At 32.7% G+C, this 16288-nt stretch overlaps 1 protein-coding gene across 5 annotated transcripts in view; it reads left to right on the forward strand.

Moving 5' to 3' along the window:
* LOC149776440 (solute carrier family 35 member F5-like) overlaps positions 1–16043 on the forward strand; it is an 80746-nt gene extending 64703 nt beyond the window's left edge. For 4 of the 5 annotated variants that reach the window (XM_089940852.1, XM_089940856.1, XM_089940855.1 and 1 more), the window contains one exon: positions 491–14073. In XM_089940852.1, coding sequence (XP_089796978.1) covers positions 491–551 — 61 coding nt within the window. In that variant the 3' untranslated portion in view covers positions 552–14073. Of the gene's footprint in view, positions 1–490; positions 14074–15780 lie in introns of those variants that run through there. The other variant, XM_089940854.1, reaches the window with a different exon arrangement.
* The last annotated feature ends 245 nt before the right edge of the window (positions 16044–16288 follow it).

Raw genomic sequence — 16288 nt, forward strand, 5'->3', positions numbered from 1 at the left:
GAGACCCGGAATGTTGTACTTTGATAACCTTATACCATAATTTTACCATGTTCCAAGAAAATTTGTGCCTGGAGCCCAAGAGCCATAAAAATGCTGCATCAGGGTTACCATACTTTGAATTTTAAGTTGTCTAAGGGCAACCAGAATACTGGGCTACAATATGTTAAGTTAGACAGACCAGTGGGCTACAGCATATGATGACTTGTTCAACATTGTTTGAAATCATAAATATAATAATGTTTAACAAAGGGAAAAAAATATTATTGACACAAGACCATTTAAATTCAAGTTTGGGTTAGAGTTTATATTTGATGGATGCCTTCATGTTATTCTGAAATTCTTCAGACCCTGATTTTGAGATTAAGAAAATAAAATGAGTTTTAAAAGGTTATATCAACACTTAATGGCAGAATATTTTGCATTTGCATCATAAATATTCATAATAATGATTTTGATAATGCTGTTAAAATCTTCACTCCTAATTTTGTAGGTACAGAGAGGTCGATAGAGAGCAGACGGAATCCCTTATAGGACCTGATTCAAGTACATGACATGAGAGAACTGTACATAACCTTTAAATTAGTATCTTAATTGTAATTTCAATTATATTTCTATGAAAATTGTTATGATTATGGATACAATAAAATATTAAAATAGCTATACCTATCGGAGGATGACCAGTCATTGGAACAATTGATTTTTGCCCTGATTTTTAAAGCATATAACTTGAGACGTTATGTGAGTTCTTACCAGAGAACAATCCAGCTGACACATAACTGGAAAACAGACTTCATACTATAATATTATCATATGTTTCAAAATATGTCAAAATAAAAATAAAAGATGGAAAACCAAAATCAGTATCTGACCAGATTGGATTTAGCTGTTGAGGCAAACTGACCATCATGAAAAGATAGCAGGTATTATTCTCAGACATAAAATTTGACAGTGTTGTTCAACAAAATGGCTTTTTACTTTGGGTTAGTTACCTACTAGTTGTAATACTGTACTCAAACATTTTAATAAATTTCAGTAAAATCAATATATATTTAAACAAAATGCACAATAGCTCATTGGGTGGTGCTGAACTCACTGTGGTGGGTTTTTTGCAAGATAAAAATTACATGCAAAGATATTGGACTCTGCTTTTGCAAAACTATGTTTTCTGTTTGGGATCTCTTTTATACTTCTCTTTCTTTCATAATTTCTACATCAATGTTTGGCATATTTTCCCCCATTTTTATATGAATTGCATTATGTTAGTAGAGTCAAATATTTGTTACTAAATTACACACATTAGTCAGCTATTATCAAATAAGATAATTTACCCTGCAATGCAGATCATGGGTTCACTTTGATTGTTGTTTTGTCCCTGTACACATTTTATGTCTGGATCACAGAATTTAAACTTGGACTAAAAAACGAAAATATTATCATATTTAAAAAAAAAAGTCCCAACACCCAATTTTTTCCAAATAAAGGTAAAATAAATAAGGTTTTAGATTTTGATTGTTTTTGCTTTTATGTCTGCACAGTTCCACCAATATCATTCTACTTGCAGTATTATTTCTTACATTCTCATGTATTTCATAATTCCCCATTTTAATCGTAATTCCTACCAAAGATTTTTCTTCTGTATAAATTTCAGTTTTTGAGTCAAAAATATGTGCCTTTTTATCTGTCCTGGCCATAAGGACCACTGAGATTATGGTATAATCCTGCATCCATCATGTTTTGTCTGTCGTGCATCTATCAACAACTGCTTCTTTTTACTCAGGAATCCTTATTTCAGATCCAGTTTCAATCAGACATGGAATATGGGTTTATATCATGAAAATCATGGATGAGTTCGATAATAAGCAAGATTCATGCATATTAATGAGTTGATCATGCATATAAATGTGTTGATCATGCATATTAAATGAGTTGATCATGCATATTGATGAGCAAGAGCCATGCATATTACTGAGTTGATCTTGCATATTGATGAGATCATGCATAGTAATGAGTTGAACATGCAAATTAATGAGCAAGATCCATGTATTATGATCATGCATATTAAATGAGTTAATCGTTCATATTAAATGAGTTTATTATGCATATTAATGAGCAAGAACCATGCATATTAATGATTGATGATGTATATTAATGAGCAACATCCATGTATATTATTGAGTTGATCATGCATCTGATTGTTTAACCTTGTTACCATTCTAAGTGCCATACCCGTTTTTGTTCTACTTTAATTTGAACATGGAATATATGCTTATATCATTAAGTTTCAAATGAGTTTGTCCATGAGGGAGATCCATGCATACTAATGAGATGATCCTGCATCTAATTGGCTGAACTTTTTCCCACATTTCTGATCCAATTTTAATCAGAATTGTTATATGGATTTAAATCAAGATGTTGGATGGATTTGGTCATGAATGAGATTCATGAATATTATTGAGATAATCTTGACTGAGCTTGATACCAAACTGGAGTCAGTAATTCTGATCTGTTTTGATCAAACTTGGAATATATTCTTATCTCATCAAATCTCGGTTGAGCTTAATAAGGAGGGATTATATCGAGATGATCTTGGATCTGATTGACTGAGCATGTTATGGAACCCATACTACTGATCCGGTTTTTAAATAAGAGCTTATATCAAGAAGAAATTCAGTGGTTTTATAATGAGCAACAGCCATCCATGTAAATGAATTAATCTTGCGTTTGATTTGTTAACTTTGATACTATTCTGGAGTCCAGATTTCTGTTCCAATTTTGATCAAACTTGGAATATATTATATATTATCAAGATCTCATACATGGTCCATGATGAATCAGATGCACACATAATATAGATATAATCTGATTGATGGGGCTTGTTGCCACTCTGTAAGCCATCATTCTGAATTGCTGTTGATTAAACATGAAATATTGGTTTATATCATCAGGATTTTGGTTATTAGCAAGATCCACACATATTGACTGGCTGATTTCATTGCCATCATGGAAGCCATATTTGTGAGCTTTTCAGTAATATTAATGGGATGATCTTGCATCAGTTTGATTGGGCTCCTTTCTGTTGTTGAAGCCATATTGTTTTGCTTCTTTGGAGTTTATTATCATCAGTATCTTTGATGACTTTGATTTTGTGCAAGAAACTGTGAATATTAATTGTTTTTATGTTTATATATGTTTTTTAATCAGAATTTAGTAAAAGTTTAAATCAGGAGTTTTGGAGATAGTTTACATAGCATGTGCTTGTACACTGTTACATATGCTTACTTAGTGAAATAGTCAGCTGTTAAGTTTTGTAAGCAGGTAAGCGATATCAGACTCAATTGGGCCTCCTGTTCAGTAGTTTATTCAAAATAACATCCAAGATATGCATTGCCTCTTTTCTGCACTATACTTTTCTGGTCTTGATTCATGCAACATTTAACTCAATAAGATATTCACATCTTCCTAACCATATTGCATGAATACTCATTCATAATTAATCTGAAATAAGAAAAAGACTTAATTTTAATGCTAATGAAGGCAGTATCCTAAAGAAATAGAGATCAATTAAACATAAATAATATAACACTAAACGTTTTTTAGGAAGGCTGATATGGTGAAGAAAAAAAATGTGTGACAATTTAATGAAAATTCCAGGTTTTTTTTACACACTGTTCCAGAATTTGTGTTTGTGGTTATCATCGGCATATTTAGTTTTTCAGAAAAAAATGTCTTTGAATGTTTTGTGGTGATTTTAGTCTCTGTAAATTAAATATATTTTTTATCTTCAAGGTATGTGTGCATTAATTTATTTCAAATAATGTTCTAAAAAAGGAAAAAAGATTATAGTACTAAGTTTCATGTTCTTTTTTTTCTTTTTTAAACCCATTTTGTCATACATTTGATAGAACAATTAAAATACAATGGTTGAATTGTGGTCACATGTTTCATATTGGTACCGTGTTATGTCCAGAAATGAATATATTTATGTGTGTGTGCGGGTATATATATGTGTATGTGTGTGTGTGTGTGTATATATATATATATATATATATATATATATATATATATATATATATATATATATATGTATGTATGTATGTATGCTGATGTAATTATCTGAAGATTAGAAAAAATATTGTTTGATTTCAGTCACTTTTCACTTATGTGCTTAAAGTTTGCAGTTATTAGGAAAAGCAGTTATCTCAGTGTGTCTGCACAGTTGTTTTACTTTAATTCCAGACAAATCAGTGTCACCTGATCTGTCTGCACATCAGTTTACTGTGTATAGTTTAGGAGTAAAACATTTTTTACTGGGAGATTAAAGTAAGTGCTATACAACCTGTTTTGAATGTTCATATTTTTCTTGCACTCTTTTATATAACTGTATGACTTCAAGTGAGAAAGCACCTGTCATGAAGGACCATGAAGGTGGGGTGGTCTTGCAAGACAGGTTTCACTGTAGTGCAGTTCATAATAGCAGCAAGGATGGAATCATTTGTGACACTGGGTTAGAATTAACATGGAATGGCAGGCAGCAGAAGTTTGATACATTTTTTTTAAATCAATTAACCAAATGGCCTACTATGGAGCACAGTACTGGGGTTCTTTCTTTTCAAAATTCATGGTAGCAAAACTTTTCTATTAGATTTGTCACAAAGTTGCAAAACCATTAAACAGGTAGCAAACTTGATATTCACTATTGTGTATATAGAACCCTATGACAGGTTACAGAGAGTGTTTACGTTTGCTAATTTGAACCCTGTGACAGGTTACAAAGATTGCCCGATTTGAACCCTGTGACAGGTTAGAGACAATGCTTATGTTTGTGCATTTGACCAAAATTATTATTCGAAAGAAGTATTTAAGTTTTGCTTTAAATAGATTGGATGTCTGGTTTTTTAAACTTGATGGTTCAGTGGGTGTTATTTCTTTGTTATGTGGTCACATGTAAGGTTGAAGAAATATTAAGAATTGAGAGTAGACCACAATACTTGTGAGGATAACTAGTTGCTCTTGCATGTGCTGTAATTAGAGATGATCATAGGGCCAGATATTTAGGTATGGTGATTGAATCTTGGGCAACATAATCAGGAATGGAAATTGAATCTAGGGCAACATAGTTAGTAGGGGTGCAATGATACACCCGAAACCATATTGCGATTTATTGTGATATATCAAACCATTGTAGCAGCTCGGTACCACTTCATGAAAACAATAAAATAATCACTATAATATTTACTAATTGAAAATACAACATCTCTAATTGATGTTATCTTGTAAGACTTCAAATGGCACTGCATTTTTTTAATAAAAATTATTGAAATTTTAAAAATCATTTTTTGAAAAAAATAAATTTATGAAAATTTAAAATTCCGGTCTACATGCCTGTCAGCTAACTTGAACAATGAGACAACATTGATATTTGGAGACAAGAAAAATAAGTTAACTTGATGTAAGCATATTGATCTGACCAACCATTATTTCACACGGAAAACATCAAACATGGCCACTGTTTGTTTAACTTATTAAGCCCTGGAGCTTTTTTTTTCATTTTTGCATGAAATAGAAGTGGCAAATGCATTTGGGAGGGTACTTCTGAATGCATCCAATTTCATCTGCTTCCAGGAGGTCTTCATTTAGCCTGATGCCTAGTTGTGTTAGAAACATCATTTTTCATTGGCTATTTGGCTCATGCATGTACAGAAGGGTGAAAATTGGATTTTTTGGTGTGGCTTATTGGACCCATCATTTTCATGTCCTGGCCACTTTTTACTCCAAAATCCCCAACTTTTATTTTACTTTTTGTGAAGGTTCACCTGTCTGTGTGCAGTTCAGACCGGTCTTGTTAGATCTTGGGCCAAAAAGTCTAAAATCTGGACACAAAATCCTATTCTGAAAATTGGCAAATATTTGGTGTAAAAAAAATCAGGTCTGAAAAATACATTTTTCCCTCAGCATTTTGTAATGAGTGTAGAAAGTCCAGATTATTTGGTATTATCGTAGAGCTACATCTGTCTACTTTTCTGTAATACTACCCACTTTGGTGTATCTTAAATGACCTTGATGCTACAGAGCTCAGAAGTAGGGTACTACCTCCTGACATATAAACATGGTGCCAGGGGTTAATGAGTTCAATGTTTTGCTCTCTTTTTATTCTTTGAAACTACTAAAATATCAGTCATAACAGCAGATGTTGCATGCTTTGTGGTGTGTACATTCCGGGCAATGGGTACAAAAGTAAATTATTTTAAAGGAATTTATATATTTACATAGACTCTTGAGTACTGTTCATTTAATGTCATTACAAACAGGACATAAATATCTGAGGCCAAGTGAAGAGTATAAATTATTATTTATAACTGGAAAATATCCCCTGGTCTTCACTTGCAACCCCATAATTAAACATGCCTGAATTAATGGTACCGTGCATCTCATTTTACATTCTCTTGCATGCATCTAGGATGAAAAGAAAAATGGTTCTTGAATTAAATTGGAAAATTTGTACAGCTTAGTGATTTGTTGAATGTAATTAAGACTTTGAAAAACCGCTCCAGTGGCCTAGCGGTTAGAGCATCCGCTTCGGGTGCAGGAGGTCACGGGTTCGATCCCCAGCGGAGTCATACCAAAGACTTACAAAAATGATACTAACAGCTGTCTCGCTTGGTACTCATCATTAAGAGGTTAGTGTTAGGACTGGTCAGCCTGGTGTCAGGATAATGTGACAGGGCAGGACATCATGCTACATGTCTGTGGCATGATGCCTCAGTGCAACACATCACTTAAAACTGTTACACTGCAGACATCATAGCGATATGATTGAAACATTGTTAAAGCTATGTTAAAATGCAAATCACACACAAACATAGACTTTGAAAACATCATGGTACAGAAAACCATATTGCATTATGTATTGTTAGAGCAGCAAACCACACAGTGGTATATTGTTGCATCTCAAATAATTAGGTTTGGAAATTTGTCATAGGTCAAGATAATTAGGTATCAAGATTGAATCTAGGGCAACATAATTAGGTTTGGAGATTGGTGCTATTGCAACATATTTAGGCACAATGCTAGCATTTTAGCAGTAGTCTTCCAAGCCCATCATGTAGTCAATAATTTATTATTTGAAACATTGAGTTATTTTACATTTATTATACAAGTGTTTGTGAAGTATTTGAATCAATTAGGTCAAACACACACATAAAAATTGTATGTTGGTGAGTTAATTGTTTTCATTATGACACATTTATTGAGATTATGTTTGGCTTGAGAAAAAGTCAGCATCACTGATTTATGGCAGGTCATACATTTATGACTATTTTGAAAGGTTTAGTTTTCATGGATTTTATCATTTTCTTTCACACAGTTGTTATTGCATTTATATTTTATAAGAAGTTTTATTTTCAGTGATGTGAGACAGTAGTCACAACCACATTGCTTTATGTCAAGGTCTGTCATGGTAATTGTGCTGCATCACAGAGGTAAAATGTGATGTCATTGATGACATAATGTAATGATGATATTTTGATGGCATCATAATGTAATGATTACATCATATTGATGACATAATGTAATAATTACATCATGCTGATGACATCATAACATTATGATTACATCTTATGCTGACATAATGTAACAATTACATATTGATGACATCATAATGTAATAATTGCATCATGTCAGTGACATAATGCTATGATTAGATCTTTTTGATGACATCATAATGTAATGATTACATCATATTAATGACATAATGTTATGATTACACCTTATTATGACATAACATAATGATTACATCATATTGATGGCATCATAATGTAATAATTACATGATGTTGATGACATCATAATGTTATGATTACATCTATGATGACATAATGTAATAATTGCATCACGATGACATCATAATGTAATGATTACACCATACTGATGACATAATGTAATGATTACACCATATTGATGACATAATAATGTAATGATTACATCTTGTTGATGACATAATGTAATGATTACATCTTCTTGATGACATAATGTAATGATTGCATCATGATGACATCATAATGTAATGATTACACCATATTGATGACATAATGTAATGATTACATCATATTGATAACATCTTAATGTAATGATTACATCATATTAATGGCATCATAATGTAATGATTATATCTTGTTGATGACATAATGTAATGATTACATCATATTGATGACATCATAATGTAATGATTACATCATATTGATGGCATCATAATGTAATGATTACATCTTGTTGATGACATAATGTAATGATTACATCATGTTGATGACATAATGTAATGATTACACCATATTGATGACATCATAATGTAATGATTACATCATATTGATAACATAATGTAATGATTACATCATATTAATGGCATCATAATGTAATGATTACATCTTGTTGATGACATAATGTAATGATTACATCATATTGATGACATAATGTAATGATTACACCATATTAATGACATAATGTAATGATTACATCATATTGATGACATATTGTAATGATTACACCATATTGATGACATAATGTAATGATTACATCATGTTGATGACATAATGTAATGATTACATCATATTGATAACATAATGTAATGATTACATCATATTGATAACATCATAATGTAATGATTACATTATATTGATGGCATCATAATGTAATGATTACATCTTGTTGATGACATAATGTAATGATTACATCATGTTGATGACATCATAATGTAATGATTATATCTTTTCAAGCTGCACAATCAGCATTGATTTAACAAAAGTAGACTGCTGTAAAGTAAAAATAATCATATGCTATTTTAGTCCTCTTACATGTGTAATCAGTCTAACTGGTGAGTACTAAATGTGTTTTTGATTTTAAAAAATCGTGTTAGACATATACAGATCTTTTGTTCACTATTTACACAAGAAATAAATATAAAGATTGTCTAAATAAATATTAATCTGCTTACTTCAGGAAGGCATCTGGCTTGTATAGTCGCATTTTATACAGAAATATTTTGTTTGAATGACTTCTAACTTTCTAGATGAGCCACCTTTTGTATACTTTTTTGTACCTTTTTCATTTTTGTCGTTCATAATTTTTTTAAAGTGCTGAATTGTTATTGAAATTTTCACATCTTCAGGTTGTTTTCCTGTTATTTATTATAGTTCATACCACACAAACTGAACCTAATGTTCAATCTCCTGGCATAAATTAAGAAAATTTATTAGTTTAAAAAATTCTTCTTCATCCCTATCAGTTTGGGGAGAAAAGACTGATCAAATATTATGCAGCCTTCGCTTGTTCAGAATTCTAGTTGATTTTAGGGTGGAGAAAAACCCTGATCTGCATAATATTGCCATTTATTGTAAAATCACATTTATGACATGATTGTGTGGCTCCATTCACTGAAGTTTAGGCCGACTTCTGTAATGAAAGTATGGACCTAGAAGAAATCCATGATATTGACACTGTGTGTGCAAAATTAACCTTAACAATATTGAAATGGTTTTTGATTGATTTTTGTGTAGTAAATTTGGCTGTTTGTATAATAAATGTGACAAATGTTCTGATATTGATACAGATAACATTAACTTTCATTTGGTAGTATTCATCTGTATGTACATGAAACATTGTTTAATATAGTAATATGATAGTGGTCTAAGTTTACTATAACATGTAGATAACATAAACAAAAATGTTTCTATTATTTGTATTTCACTTGTCACCAATGCAGTAATCTCTGAGAACTTCAGCAGAAAGGCATGAAAAACTTGTCAGCCTTGCTGACACCAGCTGTAGCTAATTAAGATGGCAAAATGGCATATTACTGAAACAAACAATGTCCAATGTAATTCTAATTTCGCAACACAATCAGGCAACTGACAGACACTAATCAGTTTGAAAATATATGCATCCAGTATGTAATAGCGTGGGATATTTTTATGTGCATCTGTACAGATTTAGAATAAAGATAATAATAGTACTAAATATAAAATGTTTATCACTTTTTAGTTTATTCATTCCTCGTCAAATAGACATTAAAGGGAGTTTTTGTAATGACTGGTATTCAGTTACAATTACGGTTTGAAATGGACCATATTCAGGGTCCATAGGGGACCTTGAAAACCTTTAAAAGTCTTGAAAATTGAATTGTTCATTCAAGACCTTGAAAACACCTTGAAAAGTCAAACTATTGTCTGGGTATCTTGAAAAGCCTTCATTATCTTGAAACCAAAAGGAAAGAAAAAAATAGTTTTCGTTTTAAAGAATTAAATGAAAAGAAAAGGGGAAAAAACAACAAAAATCAATCTTTTGCCAAGTTATTTCCAGAATGGAAATTTTTCCACAACTGGCTACTGTGCAGTCATACATTTTGAACTTTCGACTGTACTAAGCCCGGATGTAGCAGTGTTTTAAATTTGAATCATTCACTTCGACATGAGTGGCTGCCGATTCCAACTTTATTGGCAAGATGAAGAAAAATATAAAGTTTGGATTATGAGATCTTTCTCTGAGAGCTTAACAAAATGCAAATTATGCCAGAAGGATATTGATTTGCATGCAATGGGAGAGAGTGCTCTATGGTCACATACAGATGGAAAAAAAACAAAGCTCTTGTAATGGCGCTTAAATACAGGCAAAACAAGAAGCTATCAGCATGAAATCGTTTATGGCGAGAAAGGTATGGCTGTGAACACAGAGATTCAAGTTTTAACACAGAAACTGTATATAGTCTTAATTCCGTCTGGTTCTGTTTTAGGATTGAGTGGAAATAGGACAGACAACAATTGCAATGAACATGATAAATCAAAAATTATAGAATACAGCTAAGCTGACAGAAATAATAATATATCTAATATGAAATAGTTTAAAATATCCATATGCTGTTTTTAAGTAAGCAGTAATATAAAAAAATATCTTTGCTTTTTTTTTGTGGGTGTGAGTGAAGAAGAAAGGAAGGTACTGAAAAAGACATTGAGACAATGACAGCTGCTGTTGATGACTCCATTAATAGCTAAGATCCATAGGAAAATTTCTTTATCACGACAACAAAATAATTTGAGGAAAAGTGAAAAGGACAGATTCTATAGTAATTTAATGAGAATCAACAATCTGACATTGCTGTACATTTGAAGTTTACATTTACCTTTTCTGATTTGTTTTTATTTGTAGGGGTGATATTTTTGGTACCTTTGGCAAATTTAATGCGTTATTTGAGATTAAGGAAATGAGTCATTTTCAAATGGAACACACAGACTGGCCTGGATGGGTATTGAACCTACAACACTTTGATTATCAGTCAGATTGTCTGTCATTTGATCTTTCATGGCTACCATATTTACTTTTGTATAACATGTACCTGCTGCATACAGCATAGACCCAGATCTTCCATCACTGAATGTGCCAGCAGATCAGAGTCTGTTCTGTTTGCTTCAAAATCTGAGCTGAGACACAGTATAGACACAGACCTGCCACCACTAAATGTGTCAGCTGATCAGGAGATGCACGTTTTGCTTTAGAACAAGCAGCATAGATCCATATCTGCCACCACTGATTGAATAGCAGATCAGGGTCTTTGCTGTTTTGTTCAAAATTTGTATTGGAACAAACAGCATCGACCCTGATCTTCCAGCACTGACTGAGCCAGCTGTGTTATCTCAGACAAGTTCATTGATGAGCAAGATCCACACATATTAATGAAGTAATTTTGTGTGTGATTGTCTGAGCTTGTTACCACTCTTGGAATCCATTTTCTTGATCCATATTTGATAACAATTGAAATGTTGACTTATGTCATCAAGATTTTGGATGATTTTGATAATGAGAGATCTCTGTGCATAATGATATAATCTTGCATCTGATTTTCTTTTGCATCTGATTTTCTTAGCTTTCTACCTCTCTTGAAACCATATTTGATATCTGATTTTGATTAAACTTGGTATGTGTAATTCTTTCATCAGGATCTTGGATTCTGAGTGAGATCAATGCATATTAATGAGGTAATCTTGCATCTGATTGACTGGATTTCTTTCCACTCCTCAAGACGTATTTTTTTAACTGTTGGGTTTATTGTCATCAACTTTAATTTTTGGGAATAAGTTGTGCATATTACATTGCCTTCATCTTTAAAAATAATTTTTTATCCGGATACGGTAAAATCGGTGAATCACATGTTGTTAAGTTTGGAAAATAGTTTCCATTGCATGTATTCATACACTGCGACATAAGAGTGACTAATGAAATGTTCAGCAGTTAAAATAAATGAGCCCGGTGGACAATATCAGACCCACATTGGCCTTTCTATATTTCTAAACATTTTGAACTGGGACAGTTTGGTCAATTTTTGGGGTGTACAAGTTTTACAAACAGAAATCTAGTTGTAGAGGAACAAAAGTAGAATCATAGCATCAGTGAATGCATTGAATAATATATACATATATATACATGCTACTGAGATATGTGTAGCTGTGTATTACTCAAATATTTCTTAGCCATACAGCTACATATCCATGTTAAATTTGGTGGCATCCGTTTAATGGAAATACTTTAGATATGTACATTTACATGTATTTATAAGATTTAGTGGGTTTTTTTTATATGCCTACCATCAGGCATGGTATGCCTTGTTTTGATGTCCATATATTTTTACCCTGTTCCATTCCTGTATAATAACTTGACTTTTCCGCAGTGTGTTAAAACCATAGTTTGTAAGCAGCTTGTGTTTGGGGCAAGGAAGAAATCTTTAGATTTTTAGCTTAAGATCACATGCCAATGTCACAGGGACTAAAATAATTAAAACAGTTGAGACAAGGATAATACATTGACTTTGGGACAAGGGACATTTTAGACATTTGAGACAAGGATGACACATTGACTTTGGGACAAGGGACAATTTAGACATCTGAGACAAGGATGACACATTGACTTTGGAACAAGGGACAGTTTAGACATTTGAGACAAGGATGACACATTGACTTTGGAACAAGGGACATTTTTGATATTTGAGACAAGGATGACATATTGACTTTGGGACAAGGGACAGTTTAGACATTTGAGACAAGGATGACACATTGACTTTGGAACAAGGGACATTTTAGACATTTGAGACAAGAATGACACATTGACTTTGGAACAAGGGACATTTTTAGACATTTGAGACAAGGATGACACATTGACTTTGGAACAAGGGACATTTTAGACATTTGAGACAAGGATGACACATTGACTTTGGAACAAAGGACCGTTTAGACATTTGAGACAAGGATGACACATTGACTTTGGAACAAGGGACATTTTAGACATTTGAGACAAGGATGACACATTGATTTTGGAACAAGGGACATTTGAGACAAGGATGACACATGTTAAATTTGGGACAAAGATCAAGATAAAAGGCACTGCAGTAAGGAAGTGGTTTCAACAGAAAATGGCCAATTTCCAATGACCAATGACCATTTCCAAAATAATGACCAATTGTTATGGATGGCTTGCATTTGAGACCTGAAAGACATGATTGATTTTAGGGTCAATGGGTCAAAAGTTCATGTAACAGACAGAAATAACAAAAATTGCTTCTCCAAAGTCACTTGAATTTTGTGTCTATTACTTTGATCAGATTTTGTGGATGTCTTGCATTAAAAACAAAGAAGACAGTGATCGGGCAGAATGTAATTTTTAGTACTGCTAGGCTATGTGGCATAGCAAATGTAATGTTATACTCAAGTTAATTGAGTACTGTGTCATTTAATTCAGTGAAAGAGGTTTTTATGTAACAGTAATAATACTGTTTATCACATGGTGAGCAGATTGTATAACATTTATGGTACTTTTTTGTTTTTGTAATATTATACTTACTCTACTATGTAAATCCTTATTAATGGTATATTATGAATTACTGTATGATCAGACATTTACTATACAATGATAGAAAATGCAAATAATTTGAAAGAGGTTGTGTTTCATATTTATGTTGAAGTGAAAATATATATTATGTGATGAAGGAATAAGTTAATTGCCTAAATAATGACTAATGGATTAAAAATATTAACCATCAGTTAAAGCTATTCATTTTATATCAGTTATTAGTGTGTGATGATTTTCAATTAAGATGTGAAATTATGTATCATCATAACCCACACTGCTGAGTGGATATTTTTATGGTAGGGCATATTATGCAATAGTGTTGTTTGCCTGTCAGTCACTTCCTTAAATGTTTGGTCGTTTGCCATAAGTTATGCATGTTATAATTTTCAAACTTTCAAGGTGAATTTCACTCAGTACTCAGAAAAGACGTTTTAATTGTTGTGCTATAAGCAGTGTCATAGCAGCTGCTCAAACATGTCCCACAGATGGGGGAGGAGGGCCAAAATCCCCCTCAAACATGTCCCACAGATGGGGGAGGAGGGCTAAAATCCCCCTCAAACATGTCCCACAGATGGGAGAGGAGGGCCAAAATTACCCTCAAACCTGCAAATTGGGAGGGGCACAAAATTATTTATATTTTAGAAACAGTTTTATTTTTCACAAATAAATTTTGAATGTTATAATTATAATTTTATTTATGATTCTTTGATCACGTGTCATGTCTACCAATGTGATTGCCAAAAGGAAAGTTGTAAAAGATATTCAAGCCAAATCCAGCTTTTGGAAAAATGATTTAAAAAAGTAATTTCTTTAGTTATTTACTAGCAATGAGTTAGCTATGTGCGTTCCTTTGTAAGACTGTGAATCATCAAAGAGAAGACCTTGAAGCTAACTAAACAACTCTAATTGTTGGAGGCATTGAGCTAGGGCTTGCGGCCCTCTGGTTGTTTACACTAGCATTTCTATCATGGCTTGTCAGTGTAATATCAGAGAACAGCAAATAATGGTATCACCATTATAACGATAGGTATCACCATATTTCCGGCCACAATAGTGGCAATGATACCGGGCACTGCCTCTAAAACCTTTCCTGCAAGCGTTTTTGAATCTCAATCCGCCACTCCAGCTGCTTTTCTTTTAACTGTTATTTTGCCCTACTTGGGTCAGATTTAGCTGTCGGGTGATGAGAGGCGGCGTAGGTGCAGATATATATGAATTTTGCTAATTGTTCTTCTGTAATCATATATGCTTTCAGGAGTAATTGCTTAATTGTTGAGACATTAACTGCGTCATCACCGTGGTCAATTATATTTTCGATGACATTTTTATTGGCAAGCTCAAGGTCGGATATAACCTGATTTAAATGTTGTATTATTGCGATGATCCTGCTGTTTTATATGGTTGCTGTATTTTTCTGTGACGCTTAAAAATACATTTTGCAGTTGATTGAGCACATGTTTATATTCTAACTTGATACGGCTGGAATATACATCAATTTCTTGTTTGAGGAATTCATCCTCATTAATGTCCGCTAAGTAAGCAAAACCAAATCTAAAAGGAAGCCTTGTACCATCAGACGTAATTTCCGTAGTCCATTGTTCTTCTTTTCGATACTCTGGAAGTTTTATAAATATTTTCTTATCCGTGAGAAAATCATCTGGTTTTGGTTCTGGTAGTCCTTGAAATTTTGACGGGATATCTAGCCATTCTAGCACGCTTTGGATTGATGATTGATATATATCTACAGCATAAACTAGCGAATTTATTCCTATTGCCGCTGATAATGTTGGTTCGTTAACAGCTACTAATTCAAGACAACAATAGTAAATCAAGCCGATTGAATTTAGCTACTAATTCAAGACAACAATAGTAAATCAAGCCGAGTGTGTTTTTTCAGGTTCCACAAGAAATGTTTCCTCGTCGTTTTGCTCCAACATCAATAACATAGATCCAGAGGATACAGTTAGTGGATAACGCCGGGCTATTGTGGTGGATATTGTAAATGTTGTAGTGCCAAGTACTGAGAACCTGTATATACCGGTAACCTCAGCGCGATGTTTAATAGATTTGTTTAGTGGTACTGTATATGCTACACTGTCGGTGATCTTTCTGATGTCAGAGAGTTTGATACCAAATAAATGCTGGCTTTCCCCCAAAAAAATCATCAATAATTTCATTTTTTCTTTTGCGATAATTCGAAAATTTGTTTTCATGAGTATTATAATCAGATGTAATTGTGGTCATTTCATTATTAATTGAAACTAACGAGTTCATCATTGGGAGGTTTAAATTGTCGATGTATTTCTTTGCTACAGCGTCATTATCTTGTTCTGGTTCTCCAAGGTCAGTAACTTTATTATTTGACACATTGAGAGAACCAGTTATTCTATCACCGCATATTTGTA

This window comes from Sinohyriopsis cumingii, chromosome 18 (genome assembly GCF_028554795.1).
Source record: "Sinohyriopsis cumingii isolate HCF-2022 chromosome 18, ASM2855479v2, whole genome shotgun sequence".
Taxonomy (NCBI): domain Eukaryota; kingdom Metazoa; phylum Mollusca; class Bivalvia; order Unionida; family Unionidae; genus Sinohyriopsis; species Sinohyriopsis cumingii.